The 27477-nt window shown below is 51.8% G+C and overlaps 1 protein-coding gene across 1 annotated transcript; it reads right to left on the reverse strand.

Annotated features, from left to right (window-relative positions):
• Nucleotides 1-71: 71 nt before the first annotated feature.
• Nucleotides 72-26872, reverse strand: LOC116798666 (speckle-type POZ protein). The gene is made up of 10 exons (XM_032711240.1): nucleotides 26657-26872; nucleotides 17472-17613; nucleotides 14976-15097; nucleotides 11215-11366; nucleotides 9661-9788; nucleotides 6133-6310; nucleotides 5255-5310; nucleotides 4734-4856; nucleotides 2366-2508; nucleotides 72-1318 (listed from the first exon to the last, which is right to left on the reverse strand). The coding sequence occupies exons 2-10, from the start codon at nucleotides 17547-17549 to the stop codon at nucleotides 1174-1176; spliced, it is 1125 nt and encodes a 374-aa protein (XP_032567131.1). The 5' UTR covers nucleotides 17550-17613; nucleotides 26657-26872; the 3' UTR covers nucleotides 72-1173.
• Between the last annotated feature and the right edge of the window lie 605 nt (nucleotides 26873-27477).

Genomic DNA, 27477 nt, shown 5'->3' on the forward strand with positions numbered 1-27477 from the left:
GGGAAGGCTGAAAAAGGAGACAGGAGGGATGGGGGGGTTGGGAAAAAAAAAAGGCAACAGATACCACACGGTACAAAATAGTAATTATTTATATTTTCAAAAAGAAAAAAAAAAAGTTACCAGCTATTTTGAAACATCTTTTCCTGTAAGAAGTGACTAATAGAAAGGAACAGGACTGGCTCCTATACAGTCGGCAAGTCAGGTACAAACAGTTGTTAAGAATCATTTTAGCAACTCAGGGACTTCAGACGCAGCATTCATCAACAATAAAATTTATCTTTTTTTTTTTTTGTTGCTGTTGTTGTTTTTTTTTTCTTAAAAAAAGGGGGAGGAGGGGGGAGAAAAAAAAAAAGCAGGGAAAAATGCCAAAAAACATCTCCCACGATATTTAAAACAGAAACCGTTGCTCTCCTCAGGCAAAGGGCTTCCCAGTCCTTTCAAAGCACAGCCTCTCACTGCCCCCTGCACTCCAACCTGACATTTATAGAAAAGGGAGGGGGGTTATCCTTTGTTGTTGTTTTTTTTTTTTTTTCAATAACATACAAGTGCTACTAACAGAGAAAACTGATCTTCTTGTTGCTGGATGGCAATAGGGAGTTGCACAAACGTCCAGTTTTTAGCTCAGCTGGAAGGACTCGTTTAACTTTGATATAAATACTACTGGAGCTCCCATCAGGTAATTAATTCCTTTGCCAAAACCTCAGGGAAATCCTTTTTTTCCTCGTTGTTGTTGGTTTTTTTTCACTCTCCAATGTTCTCCAAGGCCCAAATGTCCTCCTGCTCCAGGCATCCCCCGTTTGTTCTGTGCTGCCAGACGCAGAGACGTTGGTTTGCCCGGTGCCAACGCCGGGGTCAGCCCCGTTCAGGCCGGGGCCTGATCCCGACCCGGGGCTCAACTGACTTCAGCCAGGTGAAGGGAACACACAGACGACGCAGCGACAGGGATTCAGAAGGTTGAACAGCCCCAGAGCCCCCCCCCGCCCCCCTCTCCCAAAGTTACTTGGTGCTGTTTGAAAAAGTCTGGATGTCACGGAGCAGCCTCTTCCCCCCAACAACAGAGTAAAAGCTCCACAGATTTCGCTGTCTACCTGGTGGTCAAGGTTTCAAGGCGGCCCCAGCTGGAGCCGCTTCCAGGAAAAAAAAAACACATGGGGTGAGGTGTGGGGCAGGGCTTTAGGATTGCTTCAGTCGCTTCCGGGGCGGCCCCAGGAAGGGACACTGTGCCGAGGCCAAGGAGCGATAGGCCTCGGCCACCAGGTGGGGGTGGGACACCACCATGGACTTCCAGCCCGACGTCTCCATGACATCCGAGGCGTGGCTGCAACGGAGAAGAGAGAACAGGCCCGAGTTACCCACGGGGGTCAAACATCAGCTGAAGATCCCTTCCACTGAACATCCTTTGCCACCCGAGGTTTTCAGCTCCTGCTTCAGGAGATCGGGGTCGACCTTTGGAGATTCCAAGGTCTGGCCCTGCTGGAGCAATTTTAGGCTGGGCAGTCCTTCAGCTGAAGGAGGAACAGCCCAGCTGGGATGGCAGGTGGGGACAGAGGAACAGAGTGCTCACCCACCCTGACTCCTCAGCACTGGAGTGTTTTAGATCAACACAGAGAGTGCTGAGAAAAACCCTGTTAACTGATCGACAGGACTGCAAATGCCTCCAGCTATCAAAGCAGTCAGCAGTCACTTCACATCTGCTGTGGATGAGGAGCTGTAACCAGACCCACAGTGCAGAATTATGGAATGGTTTGGGCTGGAAGGGTCTTTAAAGCCCATCCAGTGCCACCCCTGCCATGGGCAGGGACACCTTCCACTAGCCCAGGTTGCTCCAAGCCCCGTCCAGCCTGGCCTTGGACATTTCCAGGGATCCAGGGGCAGCCACAGCTTCTCTGGGCAACCTGTGCCAGGGCCTCCCCACCCTCCCAGGGAAGGATTTCTCCCCAGTATCCCATCTAACCCTGCCCTTGCAGTGGGAAGCCACTTCCCCTGGTTCTATCACTCCAGGATGATTCCAATACCAGGAACTACCTGATATTCAACTACCTAAATGTTCCTGTGATTTCAGGAAGACCCACAACAGCTCACAGTTCTGGACAGACCCAGAGGACAAGACCAACCTGTCCTCAAGGCAATGCCATGTCTGGGATGGCAGAAGAATGAAGGATCACACTGGGAAAACTTAAAATAGCAAAGGAACAGAGGAGACCCTTCCCTGCGTGGGACAACAACCAACATTTGCCTCTGGCCTTCCCAGCCAAGGAGCTGAGGGAGGAAGGAGCTCTGAGGCCAGGCAGGGCCAGCAGGGCCAGCAGTCATGGAACTGAGGGAGGAAGGAGCTCTGAGGCCAGCAGGGCCAGCAGTCACTCACTAGTTGATGAAGTCCACGGCCTGGGTCTTGAGCTGGTCAGCACTGTGCAGGTCAGCCAGGATGAGGATCTCGGCCGCGTTCTCCACGGACAGGTTACTGCACAGGGCGTCCTCACACATCACCTTGAGCCGCTCCAGGGCGTACTGCAACACAGGGGACATGGTCACACCAGGGACATGGTCACACTGGGTGTACTGCAACACAGGGGACATGGTCACACCGGGGACATGGTCACACTGGGTGTACTGCAACACAGGGGGCATGGTCACACCAGGGACATGGTCACACTGGGTGTACTGCAACACAGGGGGCATGGTCACACCAGGGACATGGTCACACTGGGTGTACTGCAACACAGGGGACATGGTCACACCAGGGACATGGTCACACTGGGTGTACTGCAACACAGGGGACATGGTCACATTGGGGACATGGTCACACTGGGTGTACTGCAACACAGGGGGCATGGTCACACCAGGGACATGGTCACACTGGGTGTACTGCAACACAGGGGACATGGTCACACCAGGGACATGGTCACACTGGGTGTACTGCAACACAGGGGACATGGTCACACCAGGGACATGGTCACACTGGGTGTACTGCAACACAGGGGACATGGTCACATTGGGGACATGGTCACACTGGGTGTACTGCAACACAGGGGACATGGTCACATTGGGGACATGGTCACACTGGGGTGTACTGCAACACAGGGGACACGGTCACACCGGGGACATGGTCACACCAGGACACCCAGCAGGGCAGGTGCAGCCTCAGCTCCTGCCCCTCAGCCCCAAAGCCCCCCAGCAGCCGCAGCCCCTGTGCAAGGTGCAGCAGGGCTGGACACGGGCTTTGAGCCCAGGAGGGCTGTGCCTGAGCACAGGATGAGCTCCCTGGGGATGTTTCCACCCCAGCAGCACTCTGACATAACTGCCTTGATGCTCTGAGAGTTCCACCCCATCATGGTGACATTCAAATGAGGAATTTTCAATGATGGCAACGTTTTGTCACGTAGGACTCTGACCCCAGCGATCCCAGCCGAGGCCCAGCTCAGAGCCAGGACAGTTTGCTCCCACCACGACAGCAAATCAAATTTACTTTCTAATCTGGACCGAGAAATAAACCAGTTTATTGGGCCAAGCCATTAGTTTAGAGGATTGTCTGTCAGTGGTTTAAAATGCAGCAAACTCTCCTTCTGTAAATGGAATATTCTCCTCCGTGCACATATTTTTTAGCTCTATTTTTGGCTGCAAATAGCTCAGTTTCTAATTACATTGGTAGGCAAAATTGGCTGTTCTGGTCTCTCAGGTACCAACATTTCCCCTTCCCCCCTTTCTTAATCACACCTAAACCCCCCACCCTTCCACCAGCACTGCCCCAGTGCTGCCACAGCATCTCCTGGGCTGAGAAAACGAGCTTTGGGTTGGTTTTGGTATAATTACATATTTCCCCCCAGAGACAGGAGGAGCTCAGAAGAAGCTGTTTCAGTCTCCTGGGTAAATATTGGATGTTTTATGTGCTTTCACCAAAGATTTTTTTTTTTTTATTTCTGCTTTTAAAAGACACAGAATGAGTTGAAAAGGGAAAAAACCCCACAACTATGGTATAAGCCAGGAAAGTCAAAATTAAAGCCACTCTGTCCTTAATGTACTGCTGCTTCTTTCTTATTTACTCAAGAGTAAGTAAGAAAGGTGGTTGTGAGCTCTCAATCAATACCCTTTAAATATTGAATAAACTATGTGGCAATGATTACAATCAGCCCAAGGATCTTGCATTAATTCCCTTCTTAGTTGCTGCAAAGGGAAGGAGGCCCAGCTGGCAAATCCACAGGGACTTCCAGCAGCTTCCAGTCACCCCATTTCCCTGGAGACCACACCAGGGCCTCCTCCAGTGCTCCCTTCCCTCTGGGATTGCCCCTGGCAAAGGCAAATGCACAGCACCACCTTCCCAGTCCTGGCCATGCATCCCTTTGGAGCCTCTCCTGGAGCTGGCAGGAGGCAGAGCAGCCTTTGGAGAGCTGGGAACAACCACACAGAAAAATATCCCTGTGGGTCCACCTGGAAACCTTCTTCTCACCCCCAGCTCAGGTGAGAGAACAGAGCTTAAAAAAAGCTTCAAAGTGAGCAGTGGACCCAGAAACTGCTGCCTGTGCTATTGTAAGAGCTGGATTTATCCAGCTGTGGGATGTTTGATGTGGATCTTCTGTGAGAGGGACCTCAGACAACACTAGGGTTACCTGTCAGCCACAACCAGCTCCAGGAACCTGCCCAGCCCCATGGAGGCTCCTGCAGGGAGCTCCAAGCCCACTCTGGAAAGGAAAAACATAATTCCCAGTCCTGTCACCTCCCCAAAATCCCAACTCTACCTTGTCAGCAGCTGCCAGCAAGTCATCAGCCATTTTGTCAAGATTTGGAGCCTTCCCAGTATAAATAAAACACATCATTTCCTTAAAAACTTCCGGCTCCACATCATTGATTTCAACCCGATTCTGCAACAGGAAAACGAAGCTTATTAAGATCCTGCCAGGGCTTCCTCCTCCCCCAGACTCCTTCAGGATTCAGAGGCAAACTATTCAGAATGAGCAGTGCAAAAAAGAAACAGAAAAAGATGTGGATGGAGTAAGAAAAATTCTGAGTTGTATTTCACCTTCTCTACTTCTCCCTGTCCCACCCCAGACTCTTTCCCAAGAGGAACAAAGGTACAAGTGCCTCCTTGATCCCTGTCTTCCTCCCTTCAGGGCAGCTGAAGCAGAGAGGTGCATCTAATGTGAGAAAGACAGTTAAGAGGTGACCAAAATCACAAACACAAGGGAAGTGCTCCGAGCAGGAGCTGACTGGAGAGCCATTCTGCAGCTGGAGAGGTTCTCCTCCCCTCAGGGTCTCTTACCTTTTTACTCTCCTCCATCTCGTGCTCAAACATGGCGCTGAACACTGGGGAACGTGCTGTGAGGGAAAACAAAACACAGTTGGAAAGGCTCCTCTGTCCTCAGGGGGGGCTGAGCCTGGCTCAGCAACACCTCAGCAACTGAGAAACCCTCCCCATGGACTGGGGCTGCCAGAGCTTCCAGCTGGGGAGGGGAGGATTCACATCCTTCCAGCAAGGCTGGAGAGTCCCGGGGTGGGAAGGTGTTTCTTGGCTTGGCAGGAAGGTATTCCTTGGAAATGTGCTAAGTTCTCCTTACAAATGCTTTAGGAATGTTTTAGAGTACCCTACAGCCACAAAAAACGCTCCCACTGTCCTTGTCAAAGGAGCAGACAGGCAATTACAAACCAAGTGGGGATTTCCTCTCCACCTGGAACAGCTCACAAACCACTCTGGTACCACAGCTCTTTGATAAAGGAGCTGCAGGAGCCTCCTTTAAAGATGAAAGAAGTCCAAAAACCCCACTGCCCATCAGGTTGTTGGCTCCTGTTCTGCTAAGAACTCCGGCTCCCACAGAGTTAAAATCCATCTTGTTGCCTGTTTCCTGATTTCTGTGTTTTATGGAACAGAACATGAATAGTGACGGGACAGGACAAGGGACAGAGGGTTCCCACTGCCAGAGGGCAGGGTTGGATGGGATATTGGGCAGGAATTCTTCCCTGTGTGGGCCCTGGCACAGGGTGCCCAGAGGAGCTGTGGCTGCCCCAGCCCTGGCAGTGTCCAAGGCCAGGCTGGAGCACCCTGGGCCAGTGGAAGGTGTCCCTGCCTGTGGCAGAGGCTGGTTGAGCTTTAAGTTCCCTTCCATCCCAACCCATCCCACGATTCCAGGGCCAAACACCCACCTGCCAGGATGGCTTTGTGCCCCTTGAACTCCTGGCCTGCCACGCAGAGGCAGCAGTCTGTGAACCGCGAGTTCTCCCAGAGCCCGCCCAGCTCGTCGGCCAGGCGGCACTCGGGCACCTTCACCATGTTCATGGTGTTCTGGCCAGAGATGTTCACTGAGTCCTGCACCACACTCACCTGCAGGGGAGGCAAAGGCAAAAACACCCTCAAAGACACGCATGGAAAGAGGGCTCTCCCTCCAGGAGGGGTTTATGGCCAGGGGGACGCAGAGCAAACCCCAGCACAGTCACTGCAGGGTTAAAAACGTGCCCGTTTTAAAGCACCTTTGCTCCTCTGTTCAGAGATCCCTGCACCAGTGCCCATCCCAAACCCTAAATGCCACCAGCAGGTTTCCTTCTCAACCCCAAACCAGCAACTGAGCCGTAACTTTGTCAGACGGTCTCCTAACGAAGCAGAACCTTATTTTCCTGCTTTTCCAGACACCACACCTGACCTAGTTTTCCCCTTCTATCAACACTGTGAAACCCTCCCCAATCAATAATGCAACAGACAACAGGCCACATGAAAATGAAGTACACACAGAGTTTTTATAACCCAGCACAGGAGCCACAAGGGCAGTGGCTGACTCCTGAAATGTCCTCCTGCTTCTCCTTCTGCACCTCAGCAGTTCAGTGCTCCTGTCACGCCACAAAATACAATTAAAACCCACCTAAACAGCAAGTTTAAAAAAAAAAGAAAAAAAGAAAATCCAGCTTTATGTCAAATAATTAGGAGGATCTGGGGAAGGCAGAGAGATTCCTAATCAGCTGCTCTGAGGCAGGACCAGCGTGGCTGCTGAACCTCCTTCACCGAGGGCCCACTGAGCACCCAACCATTGTCAGGGCTGCAGGAAATCAGGCAGAGCCCAATTAGAAAAGATCAGAGTGACTAATCCAGCCCTGCTGTAGAAGGAATAAAGCAGGGAGATTGACAGGGAAGAGACGTGAGACTATTCCCTGGATTTGCTGGCGAGTCCAAGTTAAATTCCACCTCTGTTAATAACCAGTGGCCAAAGAATAATGGACAGCAGAGGAAGCTCCACAGTGCGGAGAAGAAGGAAATCATGAAGTGAGAGGGAGGAAAAGGAAAGGGGAAAACTGTCAGAACACACCCCAGCTCCTGAGAAAGCTGCAGGGGGGCTCTGGGGGCACATTTTGTGTAAAGCACACAAGATTCACAACCAAACAAGTATCAGATGCCAGAGGACACCACGGACCAGCCACAGCACATGAGGAGAAGCCAAAGTTCCTCATCATTCACCTGAGAGCTGCATCATCCCCCTGTCCTGTGACATCCACAGCAGCAAAGTGGACTCCAGGATGGGTGAAAACTCATCAGGTGCATTAAAAGGGAATTCTAAGATGCAGATCCCCTGTTGGAAGTCCAACACGGATCACAGAGCAGCCAAAAAACTGTGTCTCAAATCCACAAATAAATCCTCTTCATACATGAAATAAAGCCAGTTATTCCATGGCTTTCTACTGGATTCCAGCCTCAGATGTTAAAAGAGAGAAGGATTTGCTTAAGCTGTTTTCAACATCTCAGCAAGGGAACCAACACCACCCAGAGCTCAGAGAAGAGCTGCTGCCAGAACCTCGGGAACACCTCCCTCCTGGGAGCCTGACTGCAAGGATATTTACCTCTGCTGCTGGAATGTAATTTGAGCAGCAAAAAGCAATGCAGTTGGGATATGAACAACCAAGCCCACCTGCAAAACAAGGGCCTGAAAAATCCCCAAACTGATAAGGAAATGAAGTCAGGTCTGAAATGTTTGACAAGGACCATCATTCTCTGGCCCAACAGCATTTCCAGGGAGAATTATCCACGCTCAGCACCGGCCATGAGCAGAGAGCAAAGGGCTTCTTCCTTCCAGCTTCAATAAAGAACCTTGTGGTGTGCAGGAATCACAGATATCTGCACTTGAAAGGCACCTCCACATCCAGTGTTCCCAACTCCTTTGGGAGCTCCTCCATCCAGAGCTGGAAGCACAGATGGAGCAGCATCATTTGGCACCTGTGGCCAGCAGGGAAGGATCAGGAGAGCGCACGGCTGGAATGCTAAGAGAGTTATAAACTCAGGGAGAAAAGGGAAAAAGAGGAGAAAAAGGAGGCAGGGGGAAAAAAACCAAACCAAACCAAGGTGCTGGAAGTTCTCAGCAAACTGTTTCCAGACAGCAAAACCTTCTGGTATCAGTGACCTTCAGATCCCTCACAGAGCAGATCCCAAGGGCAGGTGCAGCCAAGAGCGAGGTTCCTCCTCCTCCAGAACAACCCAAACCACTGAAGCTTCTGAAGGGAACAATTCAGCAAAGGGTGCAGTGCCTTGATCAGGACTAGTTGCCAAGACTACTGTGGATCTGGGGTTTATGTAGATTGTGTCTCACAGATTCCCTCCTCAGACGTTCGTTTTTGGGCTCCACCCAACAAGTGTGAGGGTTTTTGGCTCTTTTACCACGAAGGAAAGAGGAACTGCCAGACCTACAGAGGTGTCACACAGGGCTCTGTCCTCCTCTCCCCCCTTACTGCTCCAAGTGTTCAGGAAGGGCTCCCTCCTTCACTAATAATTCATGTCACTGCTTAAAATACACATCCCTGAGGTGTTTGTTCATTTAAACACGTGCAGCCTTGGAAGGGCCAAGCAAAACTGAAAAAAACAAAAAAACCCAAACCAAATCCTTGTTGAACAACTTAGATTGAAGCTTCCCTTTCATTCCTGAACAAAAGAAAAGATTCCCATTAAAAAAAAAAACAGTGCAGGAGATCCAAAGGGAGAACAACTTGTTCCACCTGTCTTCTGGCAAAAATCACAGCTCCAGGAGGGATTTTGCAGCTAAAAAGACAACGGAAGTAAAACAGAAGGAGCCCTGAAGACATTAAATCAGAGTTTAAATTTGCTCTTTAAGGTTCCTAAACTTAAATATCTGGTTTTAGAAATAACTGGCCTGAAATAAGTACCAGTGAAATAATAATGCTGTAAGCAATTGTAGGAAAGTACAAACACAATGAAGGGAAAATTGTGATTACTGTAAAATTCCTTTCTCTTGTATTTTTCCTTTTGTTGGCTGCATGGACACATTTCAGAAAATAAAGAAAACTCTTTTTTATTCAGCAGGCAAGTGACAAACAGGCCAGTCCCCACTACAGAGCTAGTGGTGCTTATTATCCCAAGTGAGCTTCGACTTAGGGAGCACAAACAGATGGATGATAACACCAAACCAGGAGCAAAATGATAATCAAACTTAGCCTGATTCCTATCATCAGCCCAGGTAAAAACCAAACACAAAGTAGCCAGAAAAGAAATGGAAGTGAAGTGGGATGAATCACAGAGAGGACAAAGCCACCAGCCACACACACACAGATAAAACCCGAGTGTCACACAAACACCCAGCATCGCTCTGACACCTCTGACTCCTTAAAAGCAAGGATGAGAAAGGAGGTCAGGTCTGCCCTCAGCTAATGGAAGTGCTTTCACTGCACAGGCTGCCTTACCTCACAGAACAGAGTGAGTTTGTCATCTGGAAGGAGTCCGTTGGCCTCATCCAGCAGGAAATCTCTCCTGATGAATTTCTTGAAGCCCCAGTCCTTGCCTTGCACGAATCGATAGGCACGCTGGCTCTCTGAGGACAGGGGGTCAGGGCCAGGCTGGGGCAGGCACAGCTGCAGCACCCACCCCACAGCACTGATCCCATAGCACTGACCCCACAGCACCCACCCACAGCACCCACCCCACAGCACCGACCCACAGCACCCACCCCACAGCACTGATCCCATAGCACTGACCCCACAGCACCCACCCCACAGCACCCACCCCACAGCACCCACCCCACAGCACCCACCCACAGCACCCACCCCACAGCACCCACCCCACAGCACCCACCCCACAGCACCCACCCCACAGCACTGATCCCATAGCACTGACCCCACAGCACTGACCCCACAGCACTGACCCCACAGCACTGACCCCACAGTACCCACCCACAGCACCCACCCACAGCACCCACCCACAGCACCCACCCACAGCACCCACCCACAGCACCCACCCCACAGCACCCACCCCACAGCACCCATCCCACAGCACCCATCCCACAGCACCCACCCCACAGCACCCACCCACAGCACTGATCCCATAGCACTGATCCCATAGCACTGACCCCACAGCACTGACCCCACAGCACTGACCCCACAGCACCCACCCACAGCACTGACCCCACAGCACTGACCCCACAGCACCCACCCACAGCACTGACCCCACAGCACTGACCCCACAGCACCCACCCACAGCACCCACCCACAGCACCCACCGCACAGCACCCATCCCACAGCACCCACCCCACAGCACCCACCCCACAGCACCCACCCCACAGCACCCACCCACAGCACTGACCCCATAGCACCAACCCCAGAGCACACTCAGGGTTGTTTTACACACCCAGAGCACACTCAGGGTTGTTTTTACACACCCACAGCACACTCAGGGTTGTTTTTACACACCCACAGCACACTCAGGGTTGTTTTTACACACCCCAGAGCACACTCAGGGTTGTTTTACACACACAGAGCACACTCAGGGTTGTTTTACACACCCAGAGCACACTCAGGGTTGTTTTACACACCCAGAGCACACTCAGGGTTGTTTTTACACACCCAGAGCACATTCAGGGTTGTTTTTACACACCCAGAGCACACTCAGGGTTGTTTTTACACACCCAGAGCACATTCAGGGTTGTTTTTACACACCCAGAGCACACTCAGGGTTGTTTTTACACACCCAGAGCACACTCAGGGTTGTTTTACACACCCAGAGCACACTCAGGGTTGTTTTTACACACCCAGAGCACATTCAGGGTTGTTTTTACACACCCCAGAGCACACTCAGGGTTGTTTTACACACCCAGAGCACACTCAGGGTTGTTTTACACACCCAGAGCACACTCAGGGTTGTTTTACACACCCCAGAGCACACTCAGGGTTGTTTTTACACACCCAGAGCACACTCAGGGTTGTTTTACACACCCAGAGCACACTCAGGGTTGTTTTACACACCCATGGCTTTTGTCTCCTCTCCTTTGGCGTTGAGGATGGAGAACTTGAACTTGGCTCGGACCTCGCTCTTGGGGCAGCTCACCAGCAGCAGGTACAGGGACAGGTAATCCTTGCTCTCCTCATCCAGGCCCTTGGGGTTCACACGCAAACACCTGCAACGACACGGCAGCAGCATTGGCAGCAACTCTGGAGCTCCAAGGAAAGGGCAGGGCAGGACTGCCACTGCAAACTGGGCAGGGCTGTCACTGCAAACTGGGCAGGACTGCCACTGCAAACTGGGCAGGGCTGTCACTGCAAACTGGGCAGGGCTGTCACTGCAAACTGGGCAGGACTGCCACTGCAAACTGGGCAGGACTGCCACTGCAAACTGGGCAGGACTGCCACTGCAAACTGGGCAGGGCTGCCACTGCAAACTGGGCAGGGCTGCCACTGCAAACTGGGCAGGGCTGCCACTGCAAACTGGGCAGGGCTGTCACTGCAAACTGGGCAGGACTGCCACTGCAAACTGGGCAGGACTGCCACTGCAAACTGGGCAGGACTGCCACTGCAAACTGGGCAGGGCTGTCACTGCAAACTGGGCAGGGCTGTCACTGCAAACTGGGCAGGGCTGCCACTGCAAACTGGGCAGGACTGCCACTGCAAACTGGGCAGGACTGCCACTGCAAACTGGGCAGGGCTGTCACTGCAAACTGGGCAGGGCTGCCACTGCAAACTGGGCAGGTCAGAACTGTCACTGCAAACTGGGCAGGACTGCCACTGCAAACTGGGCAGCAAACACATTGTGTTAACACCAACACCAGGAAATGATGGATGGGGAAATAAACTGGAGCTGTGTTAAATCTGTATGTCCACATGGATAATAAACAGGTAGGAATGTGGGTAACCCAAAAAAACACATGGAAAAGAGCAGGGGGAATGGTTGGAAAAGCACCCGGGATGGCAACTTTCACAAAAGGGCAACCCAAAAAAAACCCACAGGGAAAAGAGGAAGGAGAATGGTCGGAATTACTGAAAAGCAACCCCCCCAAAAAAAAAAAAACCCAAGGAATAGAGGGAGTCTGGTTGGAATTACTGAAAAGCACCCTGGATGTCAACTCTCCTAAAAGGAAAGCGAAAGAAATATTGGACTGGAGGCCACGGATTCGAGGAAGTGCAACAAATGTGGAGAAGTGGCAGAGAAAATCCCACAGGAAGCAACTGAAAGGGAAAAGGGGTTTCTGGAAGGCTGGTTTTTACAGAAAACACAACACCAGGGCAAAAGGGAAACTACTCCTGTGTGAAGAAAAGTGGTAAGTGCAGGAAGGGGCCACTCCTGAGCACTTCCATGACCTGGAACTTGGCAGAGCATCCACCAAAGCACAAACCAGGCCAGCTGAGGGAACAGCTCCCACACACAGGCACCCGGAGCCGGCACATCCAGATGTTCCAGGAGAGCTGAGCAGCAAAGGTTACAAAGGTAATGGTTTAACAAGGAGCAGGCCAAGGAAAGCACAGCTCTGCCACCCAAAGGCAGGAACACACACTGTACACCACAGACACACTGTACCCCACAGACACACTGTACCCCACAGACACACTGTACCCCACAGACACACTGTACACAGACACACTGTACCCCACAGACACACTGTACACCACAGACACACTGTACACCACAGACACACTGTACACCACAGACACACTGTACACAGACACACTGTACCCCACAGACACACTGTACACAGACACACTGTACACCACAGACACACTGTACACCACAGACACACCGTACACCACAGACACACTGTACCCCACAGACACACTGTACCCCACAGACACACTGTACCCCACAGACACACTGTACACAGACACACTGTACCCCACAGACACACTGTACACAGACACACTGTACCCCACAGACACACTGTACACCACAGACACACTGTACACCACAGACACACTGTACCCCACAGACACACCGTACACCACAGACACACTGTACCCCACAGACACACTGTACCCCACAGACACACTGTACCCCACAGACACACTGTACCCCACAGACACACTGTACACAGACACACTGTACCCCACAGACACACCGTACACCACAGACACACCGTACACAGACACACTGTACACCACAGACACACTGTACACCACAGACACACTGTACACAGACACACAGCAAAGTCTGTGGGGGCTGGCTGGCCCCAATCTGCACTCAGGAGGGTTAAAGAAAAAATGTAAGACCCTTCCTAACAGCCACAAGGGATGAACTCAGGAACTGGGTGTCCGTGGATGTGCTGGGGCCAACAGACTCACAGCACACACACACTCACAGCACACACACAGACTCACAGCACACACACAGACTCACAGCACACACACAGACTCACAGCACACACACACACTCACAGCACACACACAGACTCACAGCACACACACACACTCACAGCACACACACAGACTCACAGCACACACACACACTCACAGCACACACACACTCACAGCACACACACACTCACAGCACACACACACTCACAGCACACACACACACTCACAGCACACACACACACTCACAGCACACACACACACTCACAGCACACACACACACTCACAGCACACACACACACTCACAGCACACACACACACTCACAGCACACACACACACTCACAGCACACACACACACACACACACAGACTCACAGCACACACACACACACACACACACACACAGACTCACAGCACACACACAGACTCACAGCACACACACAGACTCACAGCACACACACAGACTCACAGCACACACACAGACTCACAGCACACACACAGACTCACAGCACACACACAGACTCACAGCACACACACAGACTCACAGCACACACACAGACTCACAGCACACACACACACTCACAGCACACACACAGACTCACAGCACACACACACACACACACACACACAGCACACACACACACACACAGCACACACACAGACTCACAGCACACACACAGACTCACAGCACACACACACACTCACAGCACACACACACACTCACAGCACACACACACACTCACAGCACACACACACACTCACAGCACACACACACACTCACAGCACACACACACACACACACAGACACACACACACACACACACAGACACACACACACACACACACACACACACACTCTCACAGCACACACACCTTCTGAGCAAAGCCCACCCCGAGTTATGGAAATGACTCGAGAGCTCAGGGAAAAAAAGAGAGGTTTTAAAGGAAAGGAAAAGGCCCCAAATCCTGTCATCTTAAAGAAGAGGCAACTCCTGGGCAGGAGGAGTTACAGGACATTGGTCCTTCTCTTATCTCCACGTTCTCCCCACATTCACAAGAAGCTGCCATAAGGAGAAAGGTAATTACAGCAATAATGTTGAACTGCAGGATTCAGAGTGCAAGGAAAATTAACCTTTTTTTTTTGGAGTGCAGGGAAAAGTAACTTTTTAACAACATGGAGTGTTAGGGGCTGGAACTGGGAGGAGGAAGCAGAGCTGGAATACACTGGCTGGGCACCCTCGCTGCCTCGTATGGGCTTGTCAAGATAAATGTGTTTTTAAGGTAAATGTTGTTTTGTGTGGAGCACCAGGGCTTTCTCTCTGTGCACACGTGGTACAGCCAAGGAACAAGAACCCACGTGCAGTACAAGGATGGTTTTAAGTATTTCCTCTGTTCCAGAAGCCCAAATTCCATGCAGGAGCTGCACAACCAGGGGCTCTGTGTCTCACCATTTGAGCTTATCGTTGGCTCCAGATGAGAAGGTCGAGCTCTTGATGACCTCCCCCATCTCCTCCCGGCAGAAGCTGAAGTTGTTGATGGTCCACATGTAGGAGAACTTCACCACCTTGATCTGAGGAGACAGGGCAAGGGCAGGTTTAGGGTCACTCCCATCCAGCTCCCCCATCCTAAGGGCAAAAGCTGCACGGCTGACTGAGTGACCTGGATGAGGAACAACCCCAGGCACAGGGCACTGGGAATGGCTGGCACTGGCAATGGGAATGGCTGGCACTGGCACGGGGCACTGGGAATGGCTGGCACAGGGCACAGGGCACTGGGAATGGCTGGCACTGGCACTGGGAATGGCTGGCACTGGCACTGGGAATGGCTGGCACTGGCACGGGGCACTGGGAATGGCTGGCACAGGGCACAGGGCACTGGGAATGGCTGGCACTGGCACTGGGAATGGCTGGCACTGGCACGGGGCACTGGGAATGGCTGGCGTGGGGCACTGGGCTGCTCCAACTGCCTCCTCCAGGGCTCTGCCACCAGGCACAGGGAACATTTGGCTGTTGCCGTGGTAGCAACTGCTGTGTGTAACTGCCCTGTGTGTGTAACTGAGTGTGTAACTGCTGTGTGTGTGTAACTGAGTGTGTAACTGCCCTGTGTGTGTGTAACTGCCCTGTGTGGGTAACTGCCCTGTGTGTGGGTAACTGAGTGTGTAACTGCCCTGTGTGTGTGTAACTGCCCTGTGTGTGTGTGTAACTGCCCTGTGTGTGTGTGTAACTGCCCTGTGTGTGTAACAGAGTGTGTAACTGCCCTGTGTGTGTAACAGAGTGTGTAACTGCCCTGTGTGTAACTGCCCTGTGTGTGGGTAACTGAGTGTGTAACTGCCCTGTGTGTGTGTAACTGAGTGTGTAACTGCCCTGTGTGTGTGTGTAACTGCCCTGTGTGTGTAACAGAGTGTGTAACTGCCCTGTGTGTGTGTAACTGCCCTGTGTGTGTGTAACTGCCCTGTGTACCTGCTGTGTGTGTAACTGCCCCTCCACAGCAGGACACTCAGCCCGGGTGACACCTCTGAACTCCACATCCCTTCCCACAGGCTCCAATCCCGCTAAGGTGGAACACCTGGGCACAGGTGTGTAAGGTGTGCACTCACCTGTGTGTAGCACCAGCTCTCTGTACAGGTGTGCACAGGTGTGTAAGGTGTGCACTCACCTGTGTGTAGCACCAGCTCTCTGTACAGGTGTGCACAGGTGTGTACAGGTGTGCACAGGTGTGCACAGGTGTGCACTCACCTGTGTGTAGCACCAGCTCTCTGTACAGGTGTGTACAGGTGTGCACAGGTGTGTAAGGTGTGCACTCACCTGTGTGTAGCACCAGCTCTCTGTACAGGTGTGCACAGGTGTGCACAGGTGTGCACAGGTGTGCACTCACCTGTGTGTAGCACCAGCTCTCTGTACAGGTGTGCACAGGTGTGCACAGGTGTGCACAGGTGTGCACTCACCTGTGTGTAGCACCAGCTCTCTGTACAGGTGTGCACAGGTGTGTACAGGTGTGTACAGGTGTGCACTCACCTGTGTGTAGCACCAGCTCTCTGTACAGGTGTGCACAGGTGTGCACAGGTGTGCACAGGTGTGCACTCACCTGTGTGTAGCACCAGCTCTCTGTACAGGTGTGCACAGGTGTGCACAGGTGTGCACAGGTGTGCACTCACCTGTGTGTAGCACCAGCTCTCTGTACAGGTGTGCACAGGTGTGCACAGGTGTGCACAGGTGTGCACTCACCTGTGTGTAGCACCAGCTCTCTGTACAGGTGTGCACAGGTGTGTACAGGTGTGTACAGGTGTGCACTCACCTGTGTGTAGCACCAGCTCTCTGTACAGGTGTGCACAGGTGTGTAAGGTGTGTAAGGTGTGCACTCACCTGTGTGTAGCACCAGCTCTCTGTACAGGTGTGTACAGGTGTGTACTGGTGTGTACTGGTGTGTACTGGTGTGTACAGGTGTGTACAGGTGTGTACAGGTGTGCACTCACCTGTGTGTAGCACCAGCTCTCTGTACAGGTGTGTACAGGTGTGTAAGGTGTGTAAGGTGTGCACTCACCTGGGTGTAGCACCAGCTCTCTGTACAGGTGTGCACAGGTGTGCACAGGTGTGCACAGGTGTGTAAGGTGTGTAAGGTGTGTAAGGTGTGTAAGGTGTGTAAGGTGTGCACAGGTGTGTAAGGTGTGCACTCACCTGTGTGTAGCACCAGCTCTCTGTACAGGTGTGTACAGGTGTGTACAGGTGTGCACTCACCTGTGTGTAGCACCAGCTCTCTGTACAGGTGTGCACAGGTGTGCACAGGTGTGCACAGGTGTGTACAGGTGTGTACAGGTGTGTACAGGTGTGCACTCACCTGTGTGTAGCACCAGCTCTCTGTACAGGTGTGCACAGGTGTGTACAGGTGTGTACAGGTGTGTACAGGTGTGTACAGGTGTGTACAGGTGTGTACAGGTGTGCACTCACCTGTGTGTAGCACCAGCTCTCTGCCACGGGCCCACTGGACATCTCTGCCGGAGGAGGGGGACTCGGTACCCTTGACATCGCCAGTTTGAAGCCTGAACAGTATCCACAACTCAGCAGAAGAAATTGAGACTTGATCCTCACCCTGGGGGTCCACAAAAAGGGGAAAAACCATGCAAACCAAGAACAAACGGATTTGAAAAATGCAGATTTTAAAGAGGTGGATTTTAAAAACGTTGAGTTAATTTTAAAGCCAACATTTTTAAAGGTAAGGGACATCAATGTGCACTCCAGGTTATTTGCTGCAGCTTTATTACATTCATCTTAAAATAACCACGACTCCTCCAAAGAAATTGAAATGTGCAGCTCTGTGCCATTGAAATCCAGCCCCATTTAGCTCTGGAGCTGCTGTGGAGCAGGAGACAACAACTTCTGATGTTATTCAGCTTATCCATCAGACCTGGAGCGACCCCCTGTGAGGGGAAGGTTTTCCCAGCAGGCAGGAGTGAATCCCGGATCCCCACAGCCAACTCCACAATCCTGGATCCCCACAGCCAACTCCACAATCCTGGATCCCCACAGCCAACTCCACAATCCTGGATCCCCACAGCCAACTCCACAATCCTGGATGGATCCCCACAGCCAACTCCACAATCCTGGATCCCCACAGCCAACTCCACAATCCTGGATCCCCACAGCCAACTCCACAATCCTGGATGGATCCCCACAGCCAACCCCACAATCCCAGATCCCCACAGCCAACCCCACAATCCCAGATCCCCACAGCCAACTCCACAATCCCAGATTCCCACAGCCAACTCCACAATCCTGGATGGATCCCCACAGCCAACTCCACAATCCTGGATGGATTCCCACAGCCAACTCCACAATCCTGGATGGATTCCCACAGCCAACTCCACAATCCTGGATGGATCCCCACAGCCAACTCCACAATCCCAGATTCCCACAGCCAACCCCACAGGGCTCTGCCATGGATCACATGATAGGGAAATGGGCAATGATGCCCAGACTGGAGTTTGAACAGCTGATTCCTGCAGTTGGTGGCATTTTAAGCTGCACCTCAATCACCTCACAGGTGGCAAAGGAGTTTGGGGTTTCTAAAGGCAAAATAAAAGTCTGAGCCTCAGAGACACGGGATTATTGAATATCCACTTTCATATCCCACATCCTTCCCTCCCAGACGGCCTGGACAGGCAGGTGGGAACAGAAACCCTGACGAGGTGCTGCTGGGATTGTGGGATGTCAGCACATCACCCCATTCTGGCTCCAAAACGGCCCAAAGGTTCCCCATTTTAAAGACTGTTCTATGATTTGGAAAACACTTCCAGCCTGGATTGTCAGAGCCTTCCACAGGTGCTTTCTGAGGCAGTTAAACACAGTTAAAAAGTGAGGCGATCAAACACCTGTCAGGGAGTGACATCACAGGGAATAAACGGGAATATCCATCACTGCCTCGTGCCAGAATTCCCTGAGAGGAAAACCGAGCTGCTGGCCTTGTTTGGGAGCAGGGGAAACACAGCAAAAAAATCACAACTGTCTCCTGAAAAGCTGCCTGTGCTGCTCCACCTTCAGATGCTGAATCACTGCTCCGGCCCAACAGTCAGGGTGTGGGAGAGGGAAGCACAGCTCAGCTGGAGGGTTGGTTTGCTCAGGAACACTCCATATTCCCCCGGTGAGACCTCCTCCCAAACAGCTGGGAAATAATCCGCAGATCACAATTATTTCTGGCCAGGAGAAGGGGCAGAAATATCAACAAAACACCAAATATTATCCTGGGCCCCCCTGCGAGCCCACATAGAGCCCTGGATATAAACAACAAACACTTCTCCTGGACACAGTTGGCATTACAGCTAAAACAGAGTCATTCTCACCCCAGCCACAGCCACTTCCAGAGGAAGACATTTCATCCAAGGACCAGAGCAGCCCCTTGGGAAGCACAGGAAATGTCCCCTTGTCACCTTGTCCTCCCAATTATCTCCTGACTTTACAGCTCAGAACTTCACCCGCTGCTGGAATCCACAGTAAAACCACCCTGGGAGAGCAGAGACTTGACCTCAGGGAGGTGGGGAACATCAGCTCCACAAATAATCCTGAAGGAGACCTCAAAACTACCTCACAACGACCTAAGAATTACTTTTGCTAAACAGCCTCATTTTCTACTCTCGAGGCAAACCAACTCCCCTGTAAGAAGCCAGCAGTTCCCTGCAGAAATTTCCAGGTGTATCCACTTTTCAGGGAGTTTTATTCAGCAAACACAACTTGGAGAAGTCTGTAAAGGAAGCAGATTTTTAATTAAGTGTTTCAAAAACGGAGTGGTTGCTCCTTGGACCAGCAACGCATCAAAGCCGACCCAAGAAGAGCAGGAGAGAGGAGCAGGACAGAGATAATTGGGGCAGTAAAACAAGAAGCACAGGAAAAGAGCATTATCTTCCTGAATTCTTCAAAGCCTTGGAAAGGGCAGTGGAAGGTGGGAATTCATGAAGAACAAGGGGGGGAAAGGGCAAGTGAACTGAGAGAGGGCAAAGTGGTGCTGTTAAAGCAGGGGATGCATCACTAAGTTTTCAGATTTACTGTGCACACTGAACAGCAACCACTCTCCTGCCCGGAATTCCAGGGACATGCAGCATTCCCAGGCCCTGCACCTGCTCTGGGTGAAAGGCAGGAGCCAGTCACTCCCAGGGGGCTCAGAGGGTGCCCAAAGCTGCCCAATTATTAACAGGGAGGAGCAGAACGGGCTGCAGGGAGGGAGCAAACAACCTGTTCCCACAAAACCGGGCTCCAGGTTGGACACCAACACTGGGGAGAGGGGGAAGCGACCCAGGGAAAAGCCAGGTCTTGAAGGGAATCCTGGATTACAAAAGGGAAAGGCTGGAAACAAAGAAATGGGAACAAGAAGTCAATCACCTCCTGGAAAAAAACCCAATAAAGGAGTGGCATGAATGGGGTTGAACAGATTTGATGGGCCTGAATTAGATAATTCACACCAAAACAGGGGCTGTGAACGAAGGGTGCACAATTCCCAAACCCAGGAGGGGGCACAATTCCCAAACCCAGGAGGGGGCACAATTCCCAAACCCAGGAGGGGGCACAATTCCCAAACCCACGAGGGGGCACAATTCCCAAACCCAGGAGGGGGCACAATTCCCAAACCCACGAGGGGGCACAATTCCCAAACCCAGGAGGGGGCACAATTCCCAAACCCAGGAGGGGGCACAATTCCCAAATCCACGAGGGTGCACAATTCCCAAACCCACGAGGGGGCACAATTCCCAAACCCACGAGGGGGCACAATTCCCAAACCCACGAGGGGGCACAATTCCCAAACCCACGAGGGGGCACAATTCCCAAACCCACGAGGGGGCACAATTCCCAAACCCACGAGGGGGCACATCCCACCTCCCTTGCTCTGAAATCCCCCAAAAAGCTCCTCCTTAACCTGTGGAACAGCACAGACAGTGCTGAGCTGCAAGTGCCATCCCGAGCTCCATTCCCAGCCTTCAGGCCCAGGAGGAGGGACTGGAAACCCTCCCAACCCCAGCCCAGGGATAACAGGAATGACCTGGCAGCCAAGGAATTCTGGGGCACAATAATGGGATCCTTCAGAGCAAACCAAACCTGGGGGTCATTTGGGAGCTGCTCTGAGCCACCACTCCTGGTTTCACCATATGTTTCCCTCTTCCTTAACTCTTCCTACTTCCACCTAATCCTCTTGAGATGCTTAAGGCTTAAACCTTCCAAACTGTTCCTCTAATCTTCCTCATAATTTTTTAATGCAGATCATCAGCATGTTAAAAAGAAATAAATCTCTTACTCCTTTTTTTTTTTCCCCTTCCCCAGTTCTGCACCCCTTTTCCCTCCTGGCAATGCACTGCTGTTCCTTTGCCTCCTCTCCCAAGGTAAAATGTTATTTAAACTCGCCAGCTCAGGCCTCAGAGAAACCCTCAGCCTGGCAGGAGATCTCGTTTGGGGAAAGAAAGGTTTGTTATTGCCCAGGAAACTCTTTTTATTTGAGATTCTCCCCCCCAGGCAGAATCATAACAAGGATTTTATGGCCTGGCTTTGTTGGAGGGTAAATGTTACCTGTCACCTGCCACTTGAGCAATTCTTTAAACCCTAAACCACTTGTACTTCTACAGTCAGCTTTCAAACGGGATTTCTCGTGGGTTTGAGGGTGGTAGACCCCCCCAAATGACCTTTAGCCTGGCTTTGGTGCTGGCAGACCCCCAAACCCGAGGTCCCTTGTGCTCTGGGGTGTCAGACCCCCAAAAACTGAGGTTCCTCATGGCCTTGGTCCTGGCAGACACCCCAAAATGACCTTTATTGTGGATTTGATGGGGGTAGATCCCCCAAAAATGAGGTTCCTCACGGAATTGAGAGTGGTAGACCCCCCAAAATGACATTTTATCCCAGTTTGGGGTGTTGGAGGAGCCCCAAAAACGAGGTTCCTCATGGTCAGGAGTCTTGGTAACCTCCCAAAACCATGAAAACCCAGCAAACTCCATCCTGGGGAAAGTTCCCTGCCAGCAGCATTTCCCTCCCTCTGGAGGTTGTTCAGCTCCTGTCAGACAAACCCCTCACACCCCTCCAACCCCAGCAGATCCAGGGAGTGGGAACAACAGGGAGAAAATGCCCGAGAGGTTGATGTGCAATCAGTGCCAGCCCTGGGATCCCCCTGAGCCTGGATTTCCAGGACCTTCCAGCCACCCCAACCCTGGGAGCCCTCCTGGAACATTTCCCTGGACATCCTTCTCCGAGTTCCTCAAAACCAGCTCCAGCTGAAACGCAGTGCTTTTCATTATTATTATGATGATGATGATGATGATGGAAATTCAGCTCGGAAATGATCAATTTAGAGATTAAAAAGCGTGGTCAAAACTAGACATCAAACTGCTACTGGATTCTTTCCCTCCTTGCAGCTGCAGCAGCTCCAAAATGGTTGGAAAAACTGTTATAATTTAAATTTACAGACCATGTGATTGTCAAATAAACCCTCTCTCAGAACCAGCACAGGATGCTTCTTCCCAACAGAAAACTCACCAAATAAGCTCCTATTTCTGAATAAACAGGAATTACAGGCACCCTGAGCCTCCTGTTTGCAGCCCATCCCACCAGGAATTCGTTGTGGGCAGGGAGAATCCTTTATTTTCTATTGGGTTTAGTCTTTTCTCTGACCTTATCAAACATCAGCAAGGGGAGGAAGGAGAGGAAGGAGATGGGAGTCAAATTCCAACCAACCTCCCCCTCCAACCCACCCCCATTTTCCTCCCAAACCAGCAGCTGTGTTTTCTCTGAAGGGCATCACACCAATTTCAGTGACCACAAGTTAATATTCTTACACCAACATAAAACAAAAATCACACCTGACAAAAATCACTCTGAAAATAATAATGATTATTATTGTAATAATTCACCTACACCCACGTTTGGATATCCCAACTGTTCAAAACTAAGATTGTTGGATTAATAAGACAAAGAGTAAAAAAAAAAACCTAAACCACCAATTTTAAATCATACAAGTTATAAATCTTTACTACTGAGTAAAACTGGGACTTTTATCCCACTGGCAGCTCACTGGGATCTTATTTTCCAGGAAAAAGAGCCCTGGAGGGTGATTTCCAAACCTTCTGGCCCCAAACACCCCCAGTGACAGAGTGGGAACAGTCACAAGCTGACAAGAAAACCTGAGTAATTTGTCTCTCTCTTAAATGCAGGAAAAACACCATCCCCTGAATTTCATTTACTGCCCAAAAGTGCTTCTAAGAAATGCAGCAAATGTGGTTTTCAAGCACAGCCTGGTGAGGCTGAACAATTCCAGGAGAAAAAGTGGTGGGGAATGAAGGCCCCAACAGAGTCTCCCCCCTTGCAAACCACTGTTACAGTTGTATAGACAATTATGACCTGATTTATGATTTATTGAACAGATTTCTGTAGCAATGTGGGGAAGGACAGTAATTAAAGCTACACTTAAAAAACCACACATATTCTTAAACGATTTCTTCATCTGATGGAGTCCCACAAGCAAATGTTCACCTGTTCAGCTCTAAATCCAGTGTTTTTCTAGACCATTTCCTATGCCATTTTTCTGAGATATCAGTTCTCTTCACAGCCCTGATGGATATATTCACGTTTCTGCTCATTTTTGAGGTAGTTTATTGGTAAATACAACAACCTGGGCTTTGTGGGAAGGAGGAAAACACCTCCCCAGCTACACATCCCTGCTTAACCCCCCAGTCAGTTTGTGACCCTCTCCAAGCCCCAAGTGTTTCTGGCTAAAGCCATTCTTAAGGTCCACAGTCATAAAAATGAACCTATGCAGTAAATCTGTGACACAGAAAAGCTGAGATCTCAACATAAAAATGTCAGTACTATTCTAACTCAGCAGGTAAAAGTCACCAGGAACCCACTGGCTCCTACATCCGAGGCCAAAGCAGCACCTTCCAGGCAGGGACTGGGGTTGGGATGTTCAATCCCTCCCCTGACCCCCACTTTATAACCCCACAGACGCAGTGCACAGCTCACAGGGCACAAATTCTATAACCCCACAGATGCAGTGGGCAGCTCACAGGGCACAAATTCTATAACCCCACAGAGGCAGTGCACAGCTCACAGGGCACAATCCTGCAGCCAGGATTCCCTCACAGCACAAGCAGGAATTCCCAAGGATTTCCCAGGCATTTGCTACAGTTCAGTGTCTTTTCAGCCCTAAGAATGGGGAGGGAAAGAACCCCAAACCAAACCCAACCCCCCAAATTCCATTTCACCTGTGTTATGTATTTCCTTGACTCCTCAGCTGTGAGACTTCCAGAGTCACTCACTGAATATCCCAATCCACCAGGATCAGCTCCTGGTCCTGCCCAGGGTACCCCAAAATCCCTCAGAGCGTTGCCCAAACCCTCCTGGAGCTCTGGCAGCCTTGGTGCTGTGCCCACTGCCCTGGGGAGCCTGGGCAGTGCCCAAACACCCTCCGGGGGAAGAGCCTTTCCCAAAATCCAGCCTAACCCTCCCCTGGCACAGCTCCAGCCGTTCCCTGCGTCCTGTCCCTGCTCACAGGGCTTCCTGAGCAACTCCTTCCTCCACAACCACCACAGGGACACTTAACAACAGGAAAACAAGAGAAGACCTTCTAATTCATTGACAGATCCAGTTTCTGAGCACCAACAGCCTCTCTGCCTCCTCAAGGCACAAACACTGATCCCACCCCAGTCTCCTGCACCATCAGGTGTTCCCAGACTTGGACACACGTTTTATTTCAGGCCTCTCGAGCACAAAGCACGAGGCAGTTCCCAGCAGCAGCTTATTGACAGAGGCTCAAGAAGCAACACAATAAAAGGGCTTTTGGCTGGTTTAGTTCTGGGTTTGTTTTGGGTTTTGCTGTATTTCCTCAAAACCCCAGCACAGTTGGAGGCTGGGGGAGAATCAGCAAGATCTTACATAATATCCAAGCGTGCAGAGAACTGAGCTGGGAGGGGAGAGGAGGGTGGGACAGAACCACAGGGGCTGTTTCCAGGTGGGGGGCTCCAAAGCCCATCAGTGGCACAGCAGGAGCTGCTGGTTGTGCAGGAAATCGGGATATTGCCCAGCCTTGGGCCCAACCCTGCAGAAAGAACCTCTGGGAAGGGGATGGAGCCCATGACTCCAAGTTTCCAGGTCCCCAGGGGGAAATGCTGAGCACCAGGGGTGCCAAGAGTAGAGCTGGTAAATCCCTCTCGTTGGAGGCTGGATTGGGATCCCAGAGAAACCACCCTGGGAAACCAACCCTGGGTCTGTTCCTGAGGCTGGGTCTGTGCAGAGGCTGCACTGGAGATTAACCCTGAACCTGCCCCCACTCAGAGAGGAATTAATTGTTTTCAAGATTTATCAGCCCTAATCTAATCTAATCTACTGGCAGAACTGGTGCCTCCTCCATGTCAAAATACCAGTAAATTAATATCATTTGCACAAGAAACAAAGTGGTTTTTTAAGCACTTCACCCTGCTCTGTGCACTCAGTGATCCACTTCAACCCCCTCCCTGCCCTGGATTTACACCCAAATCCTGGGGGTTTTGGGGAGAAAACGGTTTTATAACATCAGTAACTCCATCCAGTAAATCAGGCTGTCAGATCTGAGAGCAGTTTGCATCTGCCAGGCAGTTTTGTATTACTGTCCTCTGCTGATGCAGTGACAGGATGACACCCTCAATGTACTTCTGTGCTGCCTTGATCTCAATCCCACCCAAAAAGTACCAAAAAGAAGGGAGGGGGGAAAAAAAAAATTCTATTTTTTCCCCTCAGGTCACAACAAAACAAGTGACATAACGAAACCAAATAATCCTGGGCAGCTGCTTAAAAAATGTCACTGAAAAAAAAGTCAAGTTGTATGTTTTACTTAACTAATTTTCGGGGACCTTTTAATAAGCAAAGAGTTCTATTTTATAAAGCATAAATAAGTTTAATTCCACAGACTTTTATAGGGTTTCACAATGAGCCACCCCAGACACAACCACTCAGAACTCCAAAGGCAAAGGAAAAAAAACCAAGAGGAAATCCCAGAAAAGTGTTTCTTTGCCTTATTGTCAGGACGAACACAAACACAAACACGTTTAGCAGCGCCGAGTTCCGGAAAATTGACAACAAGTACCACCACGTTCGATTATTTTTCTCCCCCCAAAAAAACTCCTGTCAGAACAAGCCAATGCCATTTCCCAGGCAGTGGGAAAACACTCCTGGAGCGCTGTTTTACCCTTCTAACACCATCGCTCCACACGATGCCCGCAGGAAGCAGGGGCTCCGTGCCCCCCGACCCCCCCGGTGCCACATTCCGCCAAGAAAGCGAATTCTGTGCCTTTCCACACCGCAGCATGATGCACCATTTCCTTCCAAACACCACCACAGGCCCGAGACCCGGCTGGGAAGCACCAGCCCCCCCCCAGCTCCCGCAGGATTTGGGAATGTGCCCCTCAGCCCCCAGCGAGGCCACAGCCTGTCACCCCTCACCCGGCGATGCTGCCCGATCCTCCCCCCCACTCGCGTCCCCTCATCACCCAGTCCCAACCACCCCCTGCCCCTCTCTCTCCCAGCGCGGGGGTCTCCAGGAATCCTCGCTCCGTGTTTTCCCCCAACTTTTCCCCGCCGCCCCCCCCTTCCCTCAGGCCCTGCGCCCCCCCCAACTCCTTCCCCTCCGCTCTCACCTCCGGGCCCTGGGAGAGGCCCCGCCGCCGCTGCGGCGCTGCTGGGAGGCCGGAGGGGCTCCGGGAGCGCTGTGGGGGCAGGAGCGGAGCGAGGGGACGGCCCGCGGACCCCGCAGCCCCCTCAGGAGACCACCAGCGGCAGGGGATCACTATTTGGCAGCATGTCCTCCCCGGCCGGTCCCCGCCGAGCGCGACCCGCGGATCACTATTGCGCAGGTGCCCGCAGCAGCTCAGCGCGCATGCGCGGGGAGGGCTGAGGCGGCGGGGGGGCGGCCCGGCGCTCCCCTCGCGGTCGCGCACGCGCAGAGGGCGACTGACGCCAAAGGCCACGCCCACTGCCTTTTATGGACGAGCGGCCCCGTCGCGCGAGACATTTCCTTCCCCTCGCGCATGCGCCACCCTCCTGCGGCGCCGCTGAGGGCTCACTTTGTGGCAGGCCCCGCTCCTGCCGTGCCTCCGGATGGATCACTTTGTGGCAGGCCCTGCTCCTGCCGTGCCTCCTGAAGGAATCACTTTGTGGCAGGTCCGGCCCCTCCTCTGCTTCCTTTGATGGCTCACTTTGTGGCAGGTGCCTCGCGGCCCCGCAGTGCGAAGGGAATGGCGTGAGCCGTCTGCCCTGCCCTCCCGGCTCTGTGAGGGGGCACCCGACTGAGGGAATGGCCTGTGCCATATCCCCATTCCTCACGGCTCTGTGAGGGGGTGTCTGACTGAGGGAGTGGCCTGTGCCATCGTCCCTTCCCTCATGGCTCCATGAGGGGTTATCTGACTGAAGGAATGGCCTGTGCCATCATCCCTTCCCTCACGACTCTATGAGGGGTTAT

The sequence above is a fragment of the Chiroxiphia lanceolata genome, chromosome 26 (assembly GCF_009829145.1).
Source record: "Chiroxiphia lanceolata isolate bChiLan1 chromosome 26, bChiLan1.pri, whole genome shotgun sequence".
NCBI classification, from domain to species: domain Eukaryota; kingdom Metazoa; phylum Chordata; class Aves; order Passeriformes; family Pipridae; genus Chiroxiphia; species Chiroxiphia lanceolata.

Excerpts from the sequence above, each read along its gene's own strand:
- LOC116798666 (XM_032711240.1), bottom strand. The coding sequence starts at position 17,549 with ATGTCAAGGGTACCGAGTCCCCCTCCTCCGGCAGAGATGTCCAGTGGG. Across the intron at positions 15,098-17,471 it reads AGAGCTGGTGCTACACACAG|ATCAAGGTGGTGAAGTTCTC; the intron begins GTGAGTGCACAC and ends CTGTCTCCTCAG. Across the intron at positions 11,367-14,975 it reads GCCAACGATAAGCTCAAATG|GTGTTTGCGTGTGAACCCCA; the intron begins GTGAGACACAGA and ends GTGTCGTTGCAG.